The sequence below is a fragment of the Lithobates pipiens genome, unplaced genomic scaffold, assembly GCF_037356315.1.
Source record: "Lithobates pipiens isolate NorthernLeopardFrog02 unplaced genomic scaffold, aLitPip1_a1.2 Scaffold_8, whole genome shotgun sequence".
Taxonomy (NCBI): Eukaryota; Metazoa; Chordata; class Amphibia; order Anura; family Ranidae; genus Lithobates; species Lithobates pipiens.
The window spans coordinates 546,972,442-546,990,530 of NW_027507903.1; the positions used below are offsets into that span (position 1 = coordinate 546,972,442).

At 46.0% G+C, this 18,089-nt stretch overlaps 1 protein-coding gene across 1 annotated transcript in view; it reads right to left on the reverse strand.

The window, feature by feature from the left end:
- Positions 1-15,602: 15,602 nt before the first annotated feature.
- The window catches only part of SLC18A1 (solute carrier family 18 member A1), a 78,801-nt gene continuing 76,314 nt past the window's right edge, over positions 15,603-18,089 (reverse strand). Inside the window, exons 14-15 of the mRNA XM_077469796.1 lie at positions 16,266-16,399; positions 15,603-16,189 (exon numbers count right to left, since the gene is read on the reverse strand). Coding sequence (XP_077325922.1) covers positions 16,049-16,189; positions 16,266-16,399 — 275 coding nt within the window. The 3' untranslated portion in view covers positions 15,603-16,048. The remainder of the gene's footprint in view (positions 16,190-16,265; positions 16,400-18,089) is intronic.

Here is an 18,089-nt window from a genome sequence, read left to right on the forward strand (position 1 = left end):
ATGGCCTGGGTTCAGTCTGGTCTGACAGAAGACGCAGGCTGTGGTAGTACCACAGCTTGGGGACATATATGTCATTTGGTGCTGTTCCTGATCTCTGGAAGTCCTGGACCAGATCGTGCTCCCTGTTCTATGGACTTCTCAGGCTACCAATTTTTAGTTACAAAGAGTTGATGTGTGCCCTGGGGTACAAAGTCTTCGCTAATTGAAGCAGTTTCTCCAGCGTTGCCTTACTCTTTATTTTGTTATGAGTCACAATAAATGGAGATTTTTATATATGAAAATACTTACATGTGTTTTTCTTCAAATAGGACAGTTTGTGAGTAGGCGGGTACATTTCAAAAATACAATGTGTAATTAACAAGGGACATCAACCAACCTCCTTGAGGTTAAAAAATACAAGATAATAATGTTGTTGTGAAAATTGACACACAAAAAAAATAAAAAATTATGGAGATCACTAGAAAATAATTTAAAAATAATAAAAAAAAGGAGTTCTTGATTAAAAAAACAAAAAAAAACAAAGATGACAATAAAAACAAAAAAGATTATTCAGGAGATCACAATAAATAATAAAGAAATACGTTTGTGAGAACTCTGTGTGAATATGAGCAGCAAAACAAATTCATTCTTCTAGCATTATAAAGAAGAAGAGAATGCGCTGCATTAAACTATTTAAAAAATTGCAGCGTAACGAATGTGCTCTCCATTACGAACGGTAGTTTTACCAGACCGAGCGCTTCCATCTCGTACTTGATTCTGAGCATGCGTGAGTTTTTGCACGTCCGAACTGCATACAGACGAACGTATTTTCGGATAGGAACTTTTTCCGACCGAAAAATAGAGAACCTGCTCTCAATTTCGCCAGCAAAAGTCAGATGGAGCATACACACTGTCGCATTTTCCGACCAAAAGATCTCATCGGACTTTTGCTGGCGGAATTTCCGATTGTGTGTACAAGGCATAAGGAAGAGAAAGTTTGACAGACAGAACATCAAAGAAGATCGGAGAAAGAAGCGTGGGGAGGAAGAAGACCGGAGGATGAAGACGTTTTTAATAAAGGACTTATCAAAAACTGTCTATTGTCTTTTGTCACACTACACTAATTTTTTGGTAAATGGGTAGGGGTACATTGTACCCCATACTAATTCACATGGGGGGGTATGATCTGGGGGCCCCGCAGATCCCCACAACCACCGACCAGGGTGGTGGGGAAGAGGCCCTTATCCCTATCAACATGGGGACAAGGTGCTTTGGGGTGGGGGGGGGCAGAGCCTACATGTCGGGATGGACACCACATCATCACTGCTCTTTTAAAGAAAAAAATCCTTTGTGACATAACTAAAAAGACAAGTTGCTTATTTTATTCTTTGTGTTAAAAATTTTAATTATGTATGAATAAAATGTGTTTTTATATATCAACCCTTTGGTTCTATTGTGTTTATGGCACCGTTAAAATCCCATCAAAAACGTTACTGTATAAAAGAGACTGTTCACTTTTTTTCTCTTCCATCATCCATGAGAATTTTCTCTTCCATCATCCATGTGCAAGCAAAATCACTTTTTTTTCTTTTATGTGGTTGGGTATCCTTTGCTAAGTGAATTTTCTCTACAATCACTAAGCTACGGTAAAATGTATCTTTCAAAGTGAAAATATCCCTTGCAAACCAAGCAGTCTATTTTCCTTTATTAAATCAACCCTATTGCTTAAAGTGAAGCTTCAACCAAAAGGGGAAGCTCTGCTTGTTTGCACCCTCCACTGCTACATTGGACACTATTTGGGAGGGAGCGGGTACCTGGTTTCAACAGGCACCCGCTCCCACCTCCAGCTCAGATCGCCGTGGCAAACTGAGCTGGAAGTCCGGCCCCCCTCCTTTCCTCGCAGTCTTCTGAGACACTTAACAGGTCACTGAAGATCATTCACAAGGCACAGCATGATTTGCACATGTGTAGTAGGAAACAGGCTGTGAAGCCGCAGGGCTTCACTTCCTGTTTCCCTTACTAGAGATGCCGGTGTTCTGCCATATAGTGTCCGGCCATCATATAGTGTCCGTGCCGTACTGTGCATGCGCAGTACGGAGCAGACGAAGCTTTGGAAAATCTCTGAAGCTGAACGGTGCCTGCGCCGTGAGTGGAGGTGGTAGCCCCACCATCCAAGCGGACATAGGGTTGTGAATATTAGAGGGCCCCTCGCGGGCGAGCTTCGCTCGCCACGCTTCGGGCTCGGCCTCGCTGCGCTCGGCTCTTTTATATTCCTTCTCTATGTCCACTTGGATAGTGGGGATAGAACCTGGACAGTGCAGGCGCCGTTCATCCTCTGCAATTTTCGGAATCTGTGTTGCTGTGTCCTGCGCATGCGCAGTACGCAGCGGACACTATCGGATGGAGGACCTTATATGATAAGACACCGGCGCCTGTACCCAAAGCCAATTGAAAAGTCGGCTCAGATGAGGACATTGCAGGATCCCAGGAAAGGTAAGTGTTCACATATTAAAAGTCAGCAGCTACAGTATTTGTAGCTGCTTTAATTTTTTTCTGAAGGAGCCTGGAGATCCTCTTTAAGATCCTTGTGTACAGGGCCAGATTAATATAGGGGCTATTGGAGCTGCAGCTCAAGGTCCCTTACCTTAATTAAGATAGGCCCATTTTAAAAAAAATAAAAAAATCACAAAAAACTAAAACAAACAAAAAAACATTGACTTTGAGCGTCGTGGCTCTGGACATAGAGCCCAAAGGTAGCTGAAGGTCTATCCCACTACTGGTCAAAATGTGGGGCTCCTATCACCAATGGTCCTTGAGCAGCCTGTCAGAAGCTACATATGGAGTGCCCCATTTAAATACAAGCTGGCACACTCTGCAGCAGACTGAAAGGATGAGCTCACAGTGCCTCTCCTCACTTCTTGTCAGAAGCACTGAGCTCAATGGATAGCCTGGAGCCTGCAGAGTTTGACAGGCAGCACCACCTGTCAAACTCGTTCGTAGTAGCAGCATAGTCCAGCAATGTAAAAAAAAAGAAGGCGGCAGTAGCACCTCATGAACACCTGTCAGCTGCTGCTATACCACTCGCTATACCACTCGTTAAAAAGCAATACACCACAGATCACTTTTCAGAGGGCAGTAAGCATTACTCCAAATGTGAAAGAAACTTGAAACACATCCATTTCACACTCACCACCAACCAGGTTACTATCCAGCCACTTCCCATGTTAGCCACCTCCCTTCAACTTATATCAGAGGTGACCAGACCCTACTCCAAAAGATATCATTCCCAGTTACTCCTCTCACCCGCTGATTGATATCCTTTCATGACCACCTCACCCCCCCGCCCGTCACCCCCACTGACAGACCTCTCTCCCCAGTCTGTCCCCACACACCTTCTCACTCCCACAGCGTTACTGTGTTCTGCCAGTGGGGAGCCTTCTCTACCCACACAATACAATGATCAGTGTTGCTAACTATAGCTGGCAGCACTGACTGCCCACTGTCATACCCTCCACATTCCTCTTCTGTACATACTGCTCACTGTGATACCCTCCACACTCCTCTCCTGTACATACTGCCCCCATCATACCCTCCACACTCCTCTCCTCTACAAACTGCCCACTGGCATACCCTCCACACTCCTCTCCTGTACATTGTGCCCACTGTTATACCTTCCACATTCTTCTCCCTCACCTGCACATACTTCCCACTTTTATACCATCCATACTCCCCCCCTATGCCTCTTACACACAAAAACATTTCTTTAAATTATTGAAGATCCTCAATGTTACCAGCTCTAGAATGGGCACACTTTTGTTCCATCTTCACCTTCCTTCCGGGTTCTGTGCCTTCGGTCACTTGCCTTGGCTGGGCTGCGTTGCTGTCACTTCCATGCATGCTCATTCGCATTCTCTCTCTCTCTCTCTCTCTCTCTCTCTCTCTCTCTCGCTCTCTAATCCTCCCTCTCTTACCCCTCTCCCCTCTCTCATCCCCTCTCTCTCTCTATTTAATTTTATTTGTTATAACAAAAAAAAAATCATTTTTAATTATTTGTTTTTTTATTTTTATTTTTTTATAAAAAGCCCCACCATAATCCTCAGCACCAGGCCGATGATGTTCTTTATCCAGCCCTGCTTGTGTATATAGACATCTTCTGATGTTTAGTCAGCTATACTTTGTCATAAGGGGATATTGAAATGAATACTGAGTACTATGTTGTATGTTGAAGCTCTTTATTGTATACTTGTACAGACAAAATAAACTTTTTACTAAGGTCTTCCTCTTTCTTCTAGCAATTTTTGATTGTGTCCGTACATTGCTTCTGACTCTCAGATTCTGAGAATGGAGCCACATGCCAAGGATGATGTAACTTCTGTTTGGATGCGTAGGAACACCATCATCAGTGGCCATCCAGTGGCTAAAGAGGAGTGACAAGAGACCTGGAAGAAGCGATGAAGATAATGGCAGCGGTGGGAGATGGAGTAGCAATTGCGAGCCTGGACCTGCCAATACTGGAGGATACTAGTAGGTAAGTGAGAATACCAACACATTATGGCAGAGCACCCTCCCAACCCCCCCCCAGTAGACTTTACATCCACTTTAACAAGCTTTTAGCAGCATTTATTAAAAGCCCTTATAGACCCTCAAAGTTCCAGACTGGGAATATTTGGTTCAGATTTTAGACAGTGATGGCAGTAGCATAAAACAAGCTATTAGTGGGCATAATGGTTTTAGCAGCTTGAACACTGCCCAAATTAATCCTTGGCCTGCTGTAAAATGTAAATCTTGGTGGTTCCTGGTAATGTCAGGAGCCGACCCATCATTCCCCACTGCCCACTGTTGATGAGCTGATCACAATTTCTGGGAGTCGTCATGCCAGCCTCTGATTCCACCAGGAAGTGTCAAGATTTCCAACTTACAGCAGCAAAGAACTTTGGGCAACTAAGATGTTTGAGAAAAATCATCTATAGACAACACCTCACCTCAATAGATCCTTACTTTGTAATGAAAATACATTTATGGTACTGACAGGCTAACTTAAAGGGTTAGTTCACCATTTCAGAAAATATGAAAAGGTGAACTAACACAGTATACCCTCCCCATCCCTCTGTCCCTGCTGTGCTTACTTCCCTGGGTGATGAGCTGTCCGTGCCCATGTAGCTGGGTGCCCAGTCTTGGGATTTTAAATCCCTGCTCTCCCTCTTCTCTGTGCAGTGATTCCGGGACAGATCAGAGCAGTGCTCTGTGCTGGCACTTACCAATCAGAAACGCTCTGATCCATCCTGGAAGCCGGCATAAAGAGGGAGAAGAATGGGGATTAAATCCCCAGATGGCTATACCAGCTGTGTGGGCACTGACAGCTCATCACCCATGGAAGTAAGTAGAGCAGGGATCATGGTGGGAGTTTGGAGGATGTATGGTAAATATTCACATTTTTGTTTTCTGAAAAGGTGAACTTATGTTATGGATATGAGAGGGGGGCATTTTGTAGTCCTATAACACTTTCTGGCTCAGAATGACAGTGCTCCTCCTCCATAGCACAACACATTAAGCATTACCCCTCTATGGCAGGAACTGTGTTATTGGCAAGATCGACAGGTTAAAATAAAGAGATAAAAGCCTGAAAAATGGACCACTAAGCTGCAGTAAACTTTTGGTTTTACACATTAAGATACAGCAATCTTGGGATGGGAGGGGTGGTTTAAAGTGAACCTGTGATTTTATGCACCATGCAGGGCAAAGCTATATGTTCAGTTAGGGATCATTTAGATGGACGCTGACACCTGTCATGCATGCTGAGATGCTTTTTTCTTTGTCTACATCTGCCTTGGAGTTATGTGCAGGCAGCCTATGGAAGTGTATGCAGACGCAATGGCTACATGTCAAAATTTGACATGCGTGCATAAGCGGGTGCATGGATCAGAATGCGGACACTCCGTGTTTAGATCCATATACCTGCTCATGCACACAACTCAAAAAGCACTCTCTATCACCCTCAGCCTCCTCTGGACCTCCAAATTTTTTTTTTTTTTTTTTTGATGCTGTGATACTTTTATGCCCTGTACACACGGTCGGAATTTCCGACGGAAAATGTGTGATCGGATCGTGTTGTCTGAAAATGGTATGTGGGCTCCATCTGACTTTTTCCGTCTGAATTTCCGACACACAAAGTTTGAGAGCAGGATCTAAAATTTTCCGACAACAAAATCCGATCATGTGTAGACAATTCCGACGGACAAAGTGCCACGCATGCTCAGAATATATTAAGAGACCACAGCTATTGGCTACTGGCCCATTTATAGTCCCGACGTACGTGTTGTACGTCACCTCGTTAAGACCGATCGGATTTTCCGCCAACTTTGTCCGACCGTGTGTATGCAAGACAAGTTTGGCACAAAATCCATCAGAAAAAATCTGATGGATTTTGTTGTCGGAATGTCCGACCATGTGTACAGGGCATTCGAGGGTAGCTATCTTTGTTCTCCATGGTCCCACTGTATGTAAGAACAGCCATTGTCTCTTGCTTGCTCCCAATATAGACCATGGACTATAGACTAATGCCTCATATACACGATCAGATTTTCCCACAACAAATGTTGGATGTGGGCTTGTTGGGTGAAAGTCTGACCGTGTGTGTGCTCCATCGAATATTTGTTGTCGGACTTTCCACCAACAAATGTTTGCTAGCAGGTTCTCAAATTTTCCACCAACAAAACCTTGTTGTTGGAATTTCCGATCATGTGTACACAAATCCTACGCACAAAAGTTCACGCATGCTCGAAATCAAGCAGAAGGAGCCGCACTGGCTATTGAACTTCCTTTTTCTTGGTTCGTCGTACGTCTTCTACATCACCACGTTCCCACATTCGTAATTGTTGGCCAACATTTGTGTGACCGTGTGTATGCAAGACAAGTTTTGTTGGCAGAAAGTCAGATTGTGTGTACGTGGCATTAGAGGCTTTGTAGTGTACATAGAGCAATGCATGACCACAACTAACATGCACTGCTCTTTCCAGACAAGGAAAAGAGGAGGTTCGGTAGCTCATGGAAGATGTTATCAGGCAGAAAAATAAAGGCAGAAATGATTTAGTGAAAAATAGATGACAGGGTCATTAAGTAGTGGACGTGTGTGTATTATTTTTGAAGAATAGGGATATTGTTTGGTGTCACTTTAGGAAGGCCTTCACCCAAGATATACTTTGCATAACCCTTGAAACCCCACATTATGTCAACTCCTGTGGTGAATCTTCTGACAGAGGAATAGAGCTGTGGGAACTTCAGAACATTGGAACTGAATAGACACAGAAGCAATACTTACACCATATATGTGTTCATGGCCATTAGGAACGTACTCAATTTTTTCCAACCAAAAACAAATTAAATAATATTAAAGCGTGGCACATAAAAATGTAGTATAGCCAAATCATGGTTTCTTTCCATATTGGATGGAGTAGGAAAGGATTAAAATCCCTGACAGGTTATTACTTTGCTTTCTGTGTCTCATCAATTTAACGTTACTTCTTTTCCCAGAGTCACAACAGGAAGTTAGAGAAAATCTCCCAAAGTGAGGGGAATTCCCCTTTTGAACAGTTGTCCCCTTACCTTGTTATTAAGGACAGCTCTAAGGCCGCGTACACACGCGCGGACTGTTTGCCCAACCTTGTTCGTCAAACAGTTTCGGCAAACAGTCCGCTCAAAATTTGCATGAGCGGACTTGCCCACACACGAGCGGACTGTTTCAACGAACTGTTTGCCAAACAGTCCGCTCAACTTTTGAAATGAACGGACTCGCCCACGTAAGGCGGAGGCAAATCCGCCCATTTCGAGCGCGTGTACAGGTAGGCGGGGCCCGCGAAGGAGACGTCGCGGGCTCCGCCGCCTGGAATGGGCTTAAAGGGGAACCCCAACGCCGAAAAAAATCGGCGTGGGGGTTCCCCCAAAGTCCACACCAGACCCTTGTCCGAGCACGCTACCCGGCCGGCCAGGAAAGGGGGGCGAGCGAGCGCGCCCCCCCTCCTGAGCCGTGCCAGGCCGCGTGCCCTCAACATGGGGGGGTGCCTTGGGGAAGGGGGGGCCGCGCGGCCCCCCCACCCCAAAGCACCTTGTCCCCATGTTGATGAGGACAAGGGCCTCTTCCCGACAACCCTGGCCGTTGGTTGTCGGGGTCTGCGGGCGGGGGGCTTATCGGAATCCGGGAGCCCCCTTTAAGGGGGCCCCCGGATACCGGCCCCCCACCCTATGTGAATGAGTATGAGGTACAATGTACCCCTACCCATTCACCTGTGAAATAAAGTACAAAAAAAAACACAACACAGGGAAAAAATATTTTATTGCACAGCTCCGGGGGGTCTTCCGTCTTCGGGGGTCTTCTCGCCGGACTCCTCCGCTATGTGTGTGTAGCTCTTTTACTAGCGGAGGAGTCCGGCTTTCTTCCTCCCCGCCGCCGGCCTCTTCTCCCGACTTCGGGGGTCTTGTCCCCCTCTTCGGTTCTTCTGCCGGGCCACCGCGCCTTCTTGTAGCTCTTTTACAGGCGGTGGCCCGGTCTTCTGTCGCCGCTGCCTTCCGTTCTTCTGTCGCCGCCTTCGGTTCTTCTGCCGGGCCACCGCGCCTTCTTGTAGCTCTTTTACAGGCGGTGGCCCGGTCTTCTGTCGCCGCTGTCGTCGCCGCCGCCGCCGCCTTCCGTTCTTGTTCTTCTTCTTGTTCTTCTTCTTCTTCTCCTGGAGATGTTGACTCGACGAGCTCTCCGGCCGGAATGCCAGGGCCGCGCTGTGCGGTCACTTATATAGTGACAATGGGGCGGTGTCACATGGTATATGTCACATGGGTTGGTCACATGGGTTGATGTCACATGGGGACTATGACATCGTAAGGGGGCGGGGTCACCATGTGACCAACCCATGTGACATATACCATGTGACACCGCCCCATTGTCACTATATAAGTGACCGCACAGCGCGGCCCTGGCATTCCGGCCGGAGAGCTCGTCGAGTCAACATCTCCAGGAGAAGAAGAAGAAGAACAAGAAGAAGAACAAGAACGGAAGGCGGCGGCGGCGGCGACGACAGCGGCGACAGAAGACCGGGCCACCGCCTGTAAAAGAGCTACAAGAAGGCGCGGTGGCCCGGCAGAAGAACCGAAGGCGGCGACAGAAGAACGGAAGGCAGCGGCGACAGAAGACCGGGCCACCGCCTGTAAAAGAGCTACAAGAAGGCGCGGTGGCCCGGCAGAAGAACCGAAGAGGGGGACAAGACCCCCGAAGTCGGGAGAAGAGGCCGGCGGCGGGGAGGAAGAAAGCCGGACTCCTCCGCTAGTAAAAGAGCTACACACACATAGCGGAGGAGTCCGGCGAGAAGACCCCCGAAGACGGAAGACCCCCCGGAGCTGTGCAATAAAATATTTTTTCCCTGTGTTGTGTTTTTTTTTGTACTTTATTTCACAGGTGAATGGGTAGGGGTACATTGTACCTCATACTCATTCACATAGGGTGGGGGGACGGTATCCGGGGGCCCCCTTAAAGGGGGCTCCCGGATTCCGATAAGCCCCCCGCCCGCAGACCCCGACAACCAACGGCCAGGGTTGTCGGGAAGAGGCCCTTGTCCTCATCAACATGGGGACAAGGTGCTTTGGGGTGGGGGGGCCGCGCGGCCCCCCCTTCCCCAAGGCACCCCCCATGTTGAGGGCACGCGGCCTGTTACGGCTCAGGAGGGGGGGCGCGCTCGCTCGCCCCCCTTTCCTGGCCGGCCGGGTAGCGTGCTCTGACAAGGGTCTGGTGTGGACTTTGGGGGAACCCCCACGCCGATTTTTTTCGGCGTTGGGGTTCCCCTTTAAGCCCATTCCAGGCGGCGGAGCCCGCGACGTCTCCTTCGCGGGCCCCGCCTACCTGTACACGCGCTCGAAATGGGCGGACTTTCCGAGCGGGAACAGTCTGCTCATTTCGAAAGTACAGCGGACAGGCCCACACACGGGCGGACTGTTCGCTCAAACACAGTTTCAGCGGACAGTTTTTCGGAATTTCCGAAAGACTTTGTCCGTCCAACTGTCCGCTGAAACTGTCCGCTGAAAGCCCACACACGAGCGGACTGTCCGCCCAAACACTGTTCAGCGGACAAGGTTGGGCGAACAGTCCGCCCGTGTGTACGCGGCCTTAAATTTTGGATTTCCCCCCCTTTTGTGTCTTGCTGAAGATGGTCATCAGTAACAGGAGGAGGGTGAATCTCCGCAACAGAGACACAGACACCAATACAATTTTGAGAACCAACCCCCCTCCCCCCCCACCCCCCATTAGATAGACAAATGTGGCGCAGGTGGAGCGGCCATAGAAGGATCAAAATTTGGTTGGTCCCTGCTGAACCAGTTGAATTTTGATCCATCTATGGATAGCTTTAACCACCTCAATACCAGGCACTTTCAACCCCTTATGGCCCAAGCCAATTTTCAGCGATGTCGTACTTTGAATGACAATTGCAAAAACTGTACCTAAATTAATTTATTTCTTTTGGTGGTATTTAATCACCACTGAGTTTTTTATTTCTTGCTGAAAAAAAATAAAAAAGACCGAAAATTTTGAAAAAGGAAAAAGGTTTTTCTTAGTTTCTGTCAGAAAGTTTTGTAAACAAGTAATTTTTCTCCTTCACTGGTGGGCACTGATAGGCTGCACTGATGGGCAACAATGAGGCGACACTGATGGGCACTAATGAGGAGGCACTAATATGCAGCACTGGTGGGCACTGGTAGGTGGCACTGATATGCAGCACTGATGAGCACTGATAGGCACTGATATGTGACATGGGTAGGCGGTACTGATGGGCGGGCGCTGATGGGCACTGAAAAGCAGCACAAATTGGCCTTACTGATGGGCACAGACCGGTGTCACTGATGGGCAAAGACCAGTGTCACTGATGGGCACAGACCAGGTTCACTGATGGGCACAGACCAGTGTCACTGATGGGCACTGTTGGGGCTGCATTGTAATCCTGTGAGGAGATACTGCTGATCAGCTCTCCTCTCCTCACACTCTGAGGAGTGAGGCGAGGAGAACCAGTAAATGGCATCTCCCTGTTTACATGTTATCGGTGCGCGATCACGTCGTGATGGGGAACCATCATATGACAGCTTTCCAGAATGAGAGCTCCGCTGTCATTTGTCTATACGACAGGCGGGAGGTGGTTAAAGAATAAGTTCACCTTTTTAAAAAAATTAAATAAATAAATGCACATCTATTTTCAGATAAAAAAAATGTGCATTTATTTATTTTTTTAGCAGATTATGGGTGCTATGCAGGGCTCTTGCAGACTGTCTGTGTAAGCTGTGTGCTCGTATCTTGTACACGCATTCAGTTACACTCTGATGAGGGACTTTCAACAAACTACAATAGTGCTCAACAGTGTCATGGAAGTTCATTGAGAACTACAACCTGACAGCCACAAAGGGGGCCGTGGGGGCCGGTGCATTCATAACATGATACACTCTGAATATGGGTGTAACATGTAACATGTTATTAAAGGTGAACTTATGCATTCAGGGTTAGTTTACGTTTTCCATTTTCTCCCTCTTATCAATGCAGTGCTTTCAGGACAGGCCAGAGCAATTCATTGTGATGGCGTTTACCAATTAGAATAGCTTTGGTTCGTCCTGGAAGTGTTGAATGAAGGAGAGGCATAAAAGCGGGAAATTCCAATCCCAGGACTGCTGGACCAGCTGCGGGGACACTGACAGCTCAGAATTGCTGGAGGTAAGTACAGCAGAGGCCAGGGGCCAGAGAGCTTGCACTGTTAGTTCTCGTTTAATTTTCTTGTGTAAGGATTAAAGATTTAAAGGTTAAATCATTTTAAAGCAGTTTTTTTTTACATTTTTTTTACATAAAGTTTTTACATAAATTAATAAAATCCCTTGTAATAGGAATAAAAGTGTCACAATTTTTTTATAAAGAATAGTGTAAAAATAAAAAGTAAAATGAATAAGGAAAGAAAAATGTTTTTTTAACGCACCCTGTCCTGCCGAGCTCGCGTGCAGAAGCAAAAGCATAAGTGAGTAGCACCCACATATGTAAACAGTGTTTACAGTGAGAGTGATAATTCTAGCCCTAGACCTCCTCTATAACCTGTAGAATTTTTTTAAACATCACCTATGGAGAGTTTTAAGGGTAAAAGTTTGTCGCCATTCCACGAGCGGGGGCTATTTTGAAGTGTGACATGTTGGGTATCAATTTACTCAGCGTAACAACATCTTTCACAATATAAAAAATGGTCTAGCTTTACTGTTGTCTTATTTTTTTAATTAAAAAAAGTGTATTTTTTCCAAAAAAATGCGCTTGTAAGACTGCTGTGCAAATACAGTGTGACAGAAAGTATTGCAACGCGGCCATTTTATTCTCTAGGCTGTTTGAAAAAAATATATATAATGTTTGGGTGTTCTAGGTAATTTTCTAGCAAAAAAAATGAATTTTAACCTGTAAACTCCAAATCTCAAAACGAGGCTCTGTCCTTAAGTGGTTAAGTGGGACCAGTACAAGAAGTAGTTCCGTAGCAGCCCCTATTTGTTCTAGTAGCAGTAGACACTACAAAACTTCTTCAAATACCTGCCCATTTTCTCCACTCTGTCATAATTGGTGCAAAAAAGCTGCAGCTCCAATTCAAACTAAGAGCCCTTTCACACAGATGTTTTGCTTGTGCATTTTTCGTCTATCCGCTTCTTGATTAAAAATGGGCAACAATGCATTCCTACAGGCTTATACCGTGTACACATGGGCGGACTTTTCATCGGACAGAACTCCGAAGGACTTTTCGACGGAGTTTCACCAAAACAGACTTGTCTACACAAAATCACACCAAAATCCAACGGATTTGACCGTGATGACGTAGGACCGGACTAGAATAAGGAAGTTCATAGCCAGTAGCCAATAGCTGGCCTAGCGTCGGTTTTCGTCCATCGGACTAGCATACAGACAAACTGATTTTTCGACCAGACTTGAGTCCATCGGAAAGATTTGAAACATGTTCTAAATCTAAAGTCTGTCTGATTTTTCGAAAGCAAAGGTCCGATGAAGCCCACACACAGTCGAATTTGCTGTCGAAAAGTCTGGCCGTGTGTACACGGCATTAAGGATGTAAACGGGTGATCCGTTGACATCTGCCTACAGCTGTGTCTATTCAGGTCCATCTTTAAAAAAAAACGTTTTCCATTAAAGCCCCGTACACATGATCAGAATTTCTGCCAGCAAAAGTCGGATGTGAGCTTTTGGTCAGAAATTCCGACCGTGTGTATGCTCCATCGGACTTTTGCTGCCAGAATTCCAGCCAGCAAAAGATTGAGAGCAGGTTCTCTATTTTTTGGTTGGACAAAGTTCCAATCAGAAATTCTGATCGTCTGTACAAATTCCAACGCACAAAATTCCTACGTATGCTCGGAAACAATTCAAGGTATGCTCGGAAGCATTGAACTTCATTTTCTCGGCTCGTCATAGTGTTGTACGTCACCATGTTTTTGACGGTCGAAAGTTCAGAGAACTTGTGTGACTGTGTGTATGCAAGCTTGAGCGGAATTCCGTCGGAAAAAACATGTCTGATCGTGTGTATGGGGCATTAGGCCTTGTTCATACGGGCATAGGGCAGCAGTAGTACTAGTGCATAGGGCAGCAGTAGTACTAGTGCATAGGGCAGCAGTAGTACTAGTACAACTTAGTAGGTTTTCTGCAACAAAATTATATTAAAAAAAGGATATAAACTCATATGAACTTAAAGAAGAGCTTCAGCCAGGTTTACAAAAATTAAAAGTCAGCAGCTACAAAAACTGTAGCTACTGACTTTTAATAAACAGACATTCTCTTGTCCAGGGATCCAGCGCCTCCTCACCTCTCCAGCTCACCACCGCTAGTCTCCAGGTCCCCAGAACTGGCATGTTAACTGTGAGAAGCTGGCTGCGAGTTTTTGTGCAAGCCACGCAGGTAGGGTAACCACATTTCCAGACTGCAATTCGGGGGGGGGGGGTCAAATTTTCAGCTCTGAGGGGTTCATGCTAGGACTTGTAGTTCTTCACTTTTGAGGGGGTCACATCCAAAAAAGCAAAGTCTACAAGTCCCTGATATCTAAGGATGTGACCCCCCCACCAAAATTGAAGGACTGCAAGTCTCAGCATGGACTCCTGATATCCCAGGATGTGACTCCCCCCAAAAGTGATGGACTATAAGTCCCAGCATGAACCACTGAGATTTAAGGATGTGACCCCCCACCCCCCAAAATTTAAAGACCCCATAGGTTTCACGGGTTTATGCTGGGACCTGGATTTCTTCACTAGTTGTGTGTGTGTGTGTGGGGGGAAAGGGGGGGTGGAGGCAGAGGGTGTCACATGTTTAGCTCTGAGGGGTTCATGCTGAGAACTTTCTGTAGTCCTTCACTTTTGGGGGGTCACATCTCCAAAAGTGAAGGACTACGAGTCCCAGCATGAACCCCTGAGTTCTAAGGATGCGTCCTCCCCCCATCCCTCTGAGGGTGTCATCTGTCCTCTGCTGCCAGCTCATCTGCTGTCCTCTCTGCAGTTAGTGCCTCATGACACACATGGTGTTCCATCCAGCCTCACCTCTGAGTATTGAGAGTTGCTCTCAAATCCTGGCAGTTCCCTTCCCTCTGAGCAGACTGCCGGAGAAGATTGAGGAAGAGGTGGTTGGAGCTAAAGCACTAGGTGCAGAGGAGGAGGACGTTAAATCCTCTTCCGCTCTGAATGCTGGGGCCTCAGCATCACTCTGTGGTGATTTGACGTCACTGGTTGCTAGACACCGGAGGGCGGAGCCCTCTGATGTGGCCCACGACCTCCTTCTCTGTGATAGAATAGAAAGAATACTGTTATTAAAGGTCAGTTTATTACTAAAATCACAGTGTATATATGGGCATATCTTTTCTGCAGTGGTTACTGGTCCTAGCAACCAGTTTGGGCTGTGTAGAGCCAGCCGTGGAACAAGATAAAATGGGTCTTGGCAGGCCAGGACAAGTGGCGATGCGGCGGCCTGCCCTCCGGGCCCAGTCCACCCACCATGGCTGTGTCAGATTAATTTCAGGACACTGTATTGTCCCAGAATAAAGGTGCCCGGGACCGGGGACGGGCCTGTAAAATGTGGGACTGCCCTGGGCAACCTGGGACATGTGTTCGCTCAAGCCCTGTATATTGCTAAGGAGGTTGTTAGGATATCTGAGTGGTAAGCTGCAATATTTTGGTAGGTAGCAGGTACCTACTAAAACTAGTTACCTGCTCTCAAAAACAAAAACAAAAATCCAGAGGAGGGGGGAGGAGGTAGAAGAGCATGACTTCCCCTTTTTGGTGAAGTTCCTCTTTAAAGTTAACTTAATTGAAGTGCAAACTAATGTAAACTGATTTAACATGAATCTGTAGACATCAGATGTGATTGAAATTATGACGCCTATGTGAAAGGAACCTTAGGGAGCATGAATATTATTTCCTAAATCAACATGATACATCATACATGATGGAACAGAACTGGGGCAGCAGAACTGGTAGAATGGGATTTACATGGGAAATTACAAGAATTGGCAATGGACAGTTCATCTCTGTTCCTTCTGGTTGTCGATTGATGGACCATACATAGTCCATGTAGCATGAAGATTTCCATAACATACTATAAACTGCTTTAATTTTAGTGGTTATTATTGTTGCTGCTATCATCTTTTATATAGTGCCATGATCTTTCATAGCACTTCACAACGTAATAATAATCACATAACATGAGTGAGGAGAAAAGCCACAGAGTGTGCAGGAAATGGTGCCATCATTAACAAATGTCTATGATAGCATAAACCCTAAATGTGGATTGGTGCGGCCTGGCTGTACTGGCTGTAATCAAGGCAGGAGTGGATGGAGATACATAGAAGACTTCTGTCCGGGTGGTGCCAGGGAGAGAAGGATCTCTGTGATGGTTGCATTATATTCTTCAGGACATGACATAATATTCTAATATCCAATTTGTTTTTCCACAGTGCTGACCAATGAGGATTGCTGTTGGAAAAGTAACAGTCTGCAGGTTTCTATATGCACTCCATTACCACTCTTGTTGTAAAACTGGTCAATGGGGTATCTTTCCGGTTCTGTTGTGGATAACACTGTCTTCCTCGTCACTGGTGTGGTCAGAAAGTGGCAGATCTGGAGTATTACTCTGAGTCATATAAGTCCTTGTCTGCATGGAGCATTCCTGGTTTATAATAGCCTACAGATTTGAGACAATTCATTAGAAGCGGTTTTGTAATAGACGATGTAAAATTAAAAATCTTGACTCTCCTTACCAGTTTTTCTTCTCTAGCTGGTGGATTGCGCAGAAAGAAACAGAGAGGCGCATAGATGATATTTAAAATTCCAATGATGACCATTAACCAGGGAAATCCTATGGCCTTTGCAATGGCTCCTCCACCCGAAGGTCCTAAAATTGCAATCGTCTAAAGATTATGGAAGCCTATTTAATGCTTGTATGAATTTCTAATCTTACATGTATCAGTGCGTGAGTTTATTCCATAAAATATAACACCTGCAGACAATGCATCAAGGTACATTTACATAAACAAGGTACTCCATTTCTCAGTGGCTAGTTTAAAAAAAAAAATAATTTAACAAATTTTGTTTTGCAGCCCCAATTAGAGCTTCAAAATACATGAGGGCCATATTATATTCCTTTACGACAAATAGGATAGGGTGGACTCCAGACGCAAAGCATTGCACTCAGAGCCCACCCAGGTATGTTAGAACGGTGAATGAATATTCATTATTCTCACACTGAATCGCCTCTCTGCCAATCAAGAAGCACGGCTCTGAGATACGTTTCATGATTGCCCGAAAGGAGATGTGTTCGGATTGTCTGCCGAGGAAGAGGGAAGAAACGGAAGACGCCGAGCAGGGGAAGGGTAAGCTGTTTGTGATACCCGTGGCGTAGAGCCAAGAAAGCCGCCCGTAATTGCCCGCCAGGGATGGAGTAAGTGCACCGACCAACTCGACCCGACCGTGGTGGTTTGCACTGTTTGCTGCCCCCCCCCCCAAAAAAAAATTACCACCAGTCGCTGCTGGTTGCAGGAAAGAAAACACGCTCAATTCCCTCATCAACACTGACTGTGTTGATGGGGGAATCCCTTCTGTGGAGCCATTGTGTTCTCCCCATGGGGATGGGGGGGGGGGGGGGGGATTGCTGGGAGCCGTTTCCACCAGGAGACCACAGTCATTATTGCTAGCAGCTATAGCCGCTGGCAATAATCACATACCGAAAATCCGACATGCTGCTTGTACCCAAGTTGATTGATGGATTGACTTTGGTACAATCAGTCTGTTCATACATGGTTTAAATCTTGGCTGGTCCCTGCTTAACGGGCCGAAATTCAAATCATATATGGACAGCTTAACTGTTCTTAAAAATGTTCCTTTCCCCCGTGCAGCTCTGGCTCCTCTTTGTAAGGGAGCCCTCATTGGCTAAGAATTTGTGGTCATGATGCCACTCATAGGCTCACATGGCCCAGTTGTTGACATTTCCTCTTCTCCCATGCAGCAGACGCTCACTGGGGCAAGGGAGCTGGAGCTGCAGGATCACATGACCAGACCGGAATTGATTAAAAATACAGATCCTTTTTTATACAGGGTAGGTAAGATAGGTAGGAGGAGGGGGAAGGGAACTATTTTAATAATAGACTTTTCTTTCACTTTAAATGTCACACAAAACTAAAAACAGCCCTTAGTCCACTTATCATGTATTGGTGTCTTTTACCTGGTGAGTAGAATCACCCTCTTAGTCTAGTACTAAGGTAGGGGAAAAGGCAAACTGTGAGGTGTCTTTGGAACAGGAACAGAAGGGAAATCTTCCAATTGGGATTTAAGATCTCCCATTTCAGTTTAGAGAGTTTCTTATTAGTGCATGAGCAATGCAGCATATATCATTAAAGTGTTTGTTAACCTAAAAAAAAAAATATTTATCCTGTTCCCTTATGTTATACAGCACAGTTCTTATGCTGTGTAATTGGGACCCTTGTAACACCTGAAATACCTGGCTGATCCTGCCTGGCTATACCCCCACCCTTGTAAATTGACCACGGTGTATCATGGCTGCTGAGCCCTGACACTGCAGTCAGTTT